The sequence below is a fragment of the Chiloscyllium plagiosum genome, chromosome 2, assembly GCF_004010195.1.
Source record: "Chiloscyllium plagiosum isolate BGI_BamShark_2017 chromosome 2, ASM401019v2, whole genome shotgun sequence".
Lineage (NCBI taxonomy): Eukaryota > Metazoa > Chordata > Chondrichthyes > Orectolobiformes > Hemiscylliidae > Chiloscyllium > Chiloscyllium plagiosum.
Genome location: NC_057711.1, coordinates 12651837 through 12654132, shown reverse-complemented (window position 1 = coordinate 12654132; position 2296 = coordinate 12651837). Strand labels below are relative to the sequence as shown.

The following is a 2296-nucleotide window of genomic DNA, read 5'->3' as shown; positions in this document are numbered from 1 at the left end:
TGTCAGATATAGAGCAATATTACATGAAACCTGCAGGTGAGTTCTGCATCTTCAGAAACCTAGGGGAGGAAGCGTGGGTGGATTTATTTTTCTGTTTTATTTCTTCTGCCATTTTACAATCGTGTGAGTTAAATACTGTGTATTGTACTGGAAGCTTTCAGTGATGATGTGGGGAGAAAAAACATTATTAGTGATCAGTTTTGCTTCAGATATTGGTAAACTGATGCAGTCTGTGTCGCGGTTAAATGGGCATCTTGGCTTTTTTACGCCCTGTGCCACGCAATCAGCAGAGCTCGAGTTTTTTTGTCGATTTTCATGCAGAAGAAAATATTTTTCCCCAACAAACAGTTGGCGTTGGGGGAGGTCCCACTGAAACGTTCAAATCTGAGATCAATAAATTGTTGCTGGATGGAGGTACTCAGAGCTCTGGAGCAAAGGCAAGGGAATGAGGTGAGGTTTGGATTGGATGGAGGTGTGTGTTCAAGGGGCTGAATAGTCTCCTCATGTGGTGACGTATCTGTGCAAACCCCCATACACACTCCTCCTCCTGAACAGTTTCTTGTAATTATAAGTGATGGGTGAACAGGAAGGAGGGATTAATCTCAGCTACATGCAGTCTGGAAGTAGGGAATGATATGTACATGACCATAAAACCATAAGATATAGGGGCAGAATTAGGCCATTTGGCCCATTGAGTCTGTTCCACCATTCAATCATGGCTGACATGTTTCCCAATCCCATTCTCCTGTCCTTTCCCTGTAACCCTTCATCCCCATACCAATCAAAGACCTATCTATCTTTGTCTTAAATACACTCAGTGACTTGGCCCCCACAGCCCTCTGTGGCAACGAGTTCCACAGATTCACCACCCTCTGGCTGAAGAAAGTCCCCCTCATCTTTGTTAGAAAGGGTCGTCCCTTCGCTCTGAGACTGTGCCCTCAGGTCCTCGTCTCTCCTACTGGTGGAAACATCTTCATCATGTCCACTCTAGCCAGACCTCTCCGTATTCTAAGCTTAATTGCAGAGGAAGCAAAATAAAAGGCTGGGGGGGAGTGGGTGGTGGGTGGAATAGGACGGGTGAGGGCTACAGCTGAGTTCTACATTTCAAGCCATCATTATATTTAAACAGGAAACAGTTTAGCCCTGTTGAGCAGATCAAACCTCAGTGCTGGTGCTGTCCCTGCTGACAGTGCCAGGAATATTGATGGCGGGGTGGGGGGGATTAATTGGACATCCTATCCTATCCTGGGCAAAAGTGAGGACTGCAGATGCTGGAGATTAGAGTTGAGAGTGTGGTGCTGGAAAAGCACAGCAGGTCAGGCAGTAGCCTGATGAAGGACTTTTGCCTGAAACGTCGATTTTCCTGCTCCTTCAATGCTGCCTGACCTGCTGTGCTTTTCCAGCACCACTCTAATCTTGAATCCTATCCTATCCTGCCAGCATAGTAAAACAGGTTTGCTAACTTCACTTATCTATATTAACAATTCAATGAGTGTAACTTCATCTTGTTAGGAAACAAATAGACTTGATTTTTCAAAAGATTCGAAGGATTCTTAATGCTGAGCTGCCTAAAATGTTTCTTGTATAAGAATATTGTCATTTGTTGCCCAAGAAGAATTTTGGATACAACAGGAAATAGTGATTTTTGTGTTTGTGCATTTTAGTTTAATATTGTATTGAACTATGAGTTTACTTGCAACATCTCTGTGGTTAATTCTGTGTCTGGAAAATGTATTACCCCACCATTTTACGTAAACAAAAATGGAAGTTGCTGGAGAATCTCAGCAGGTCGAGCAGCATCAGTAAAGAGAGAAAAGGAGTTAACGTTTCAGGTCCAGTGACCCTCCTTCAGAACCTCTCCAGTTCCGAAGAAGGGTCACTGGACTCAAAACATTAACTCTGTTTCTCTCTCCACAGATGCTGCTAGACCTGCTGAGATTCTAGTTTCTGATATTTGGCATCCTCAGTTCTTTGTTTTATTGTAGCAAAGTAGGAATTTTGTGTTTTTGTGATTTTCAAATGATTGGACCCGAAATATGACATCTATCATATCAACATTCATATTTCCTGTGGTCCTCCATCCTGTTTCTAGTCCCACTCTCGCAGTCTCTCTTTGTTACTAACGTATGGATTGATGTGAAATGGTGTGTCTTCCTATTGGAAAAATTTACAGAAAAAAATGCTTTAAAAAGAGTGGGTAAGCACACCCCCCCCTCCCCCCCCCCCCCACACACACACACCCACACACACACACACCCACTCACATACACACACACACATACACACACACACACAC

General features: G+C 43.6%; 1 protein-coding gene across 1 annotated transcript in view; it reads left to right on the top strand.

Moving 5' to 3' along the window:
- Positions 1 to 6: 6 nt before the first annotated feature.
- The window catches only part of nat8l (N-acetyltransferase 8-like), a 98730-nt gene continuing 96440 nt past the window's right edge, over positions 7 to 2296 (top strand). Inside the window, exon 1 of the mRNA XM_043704188.1 lies at positions 7 to 36. Within this exon, the coding sequence (XP_043560123.1) occupies positions 24 to 36 (13 nt within the window). The 5' untranslated portion in view covers positions 7 to 23. The remainder of the gene's footprint in view (positions 37 to 2296) is intronic.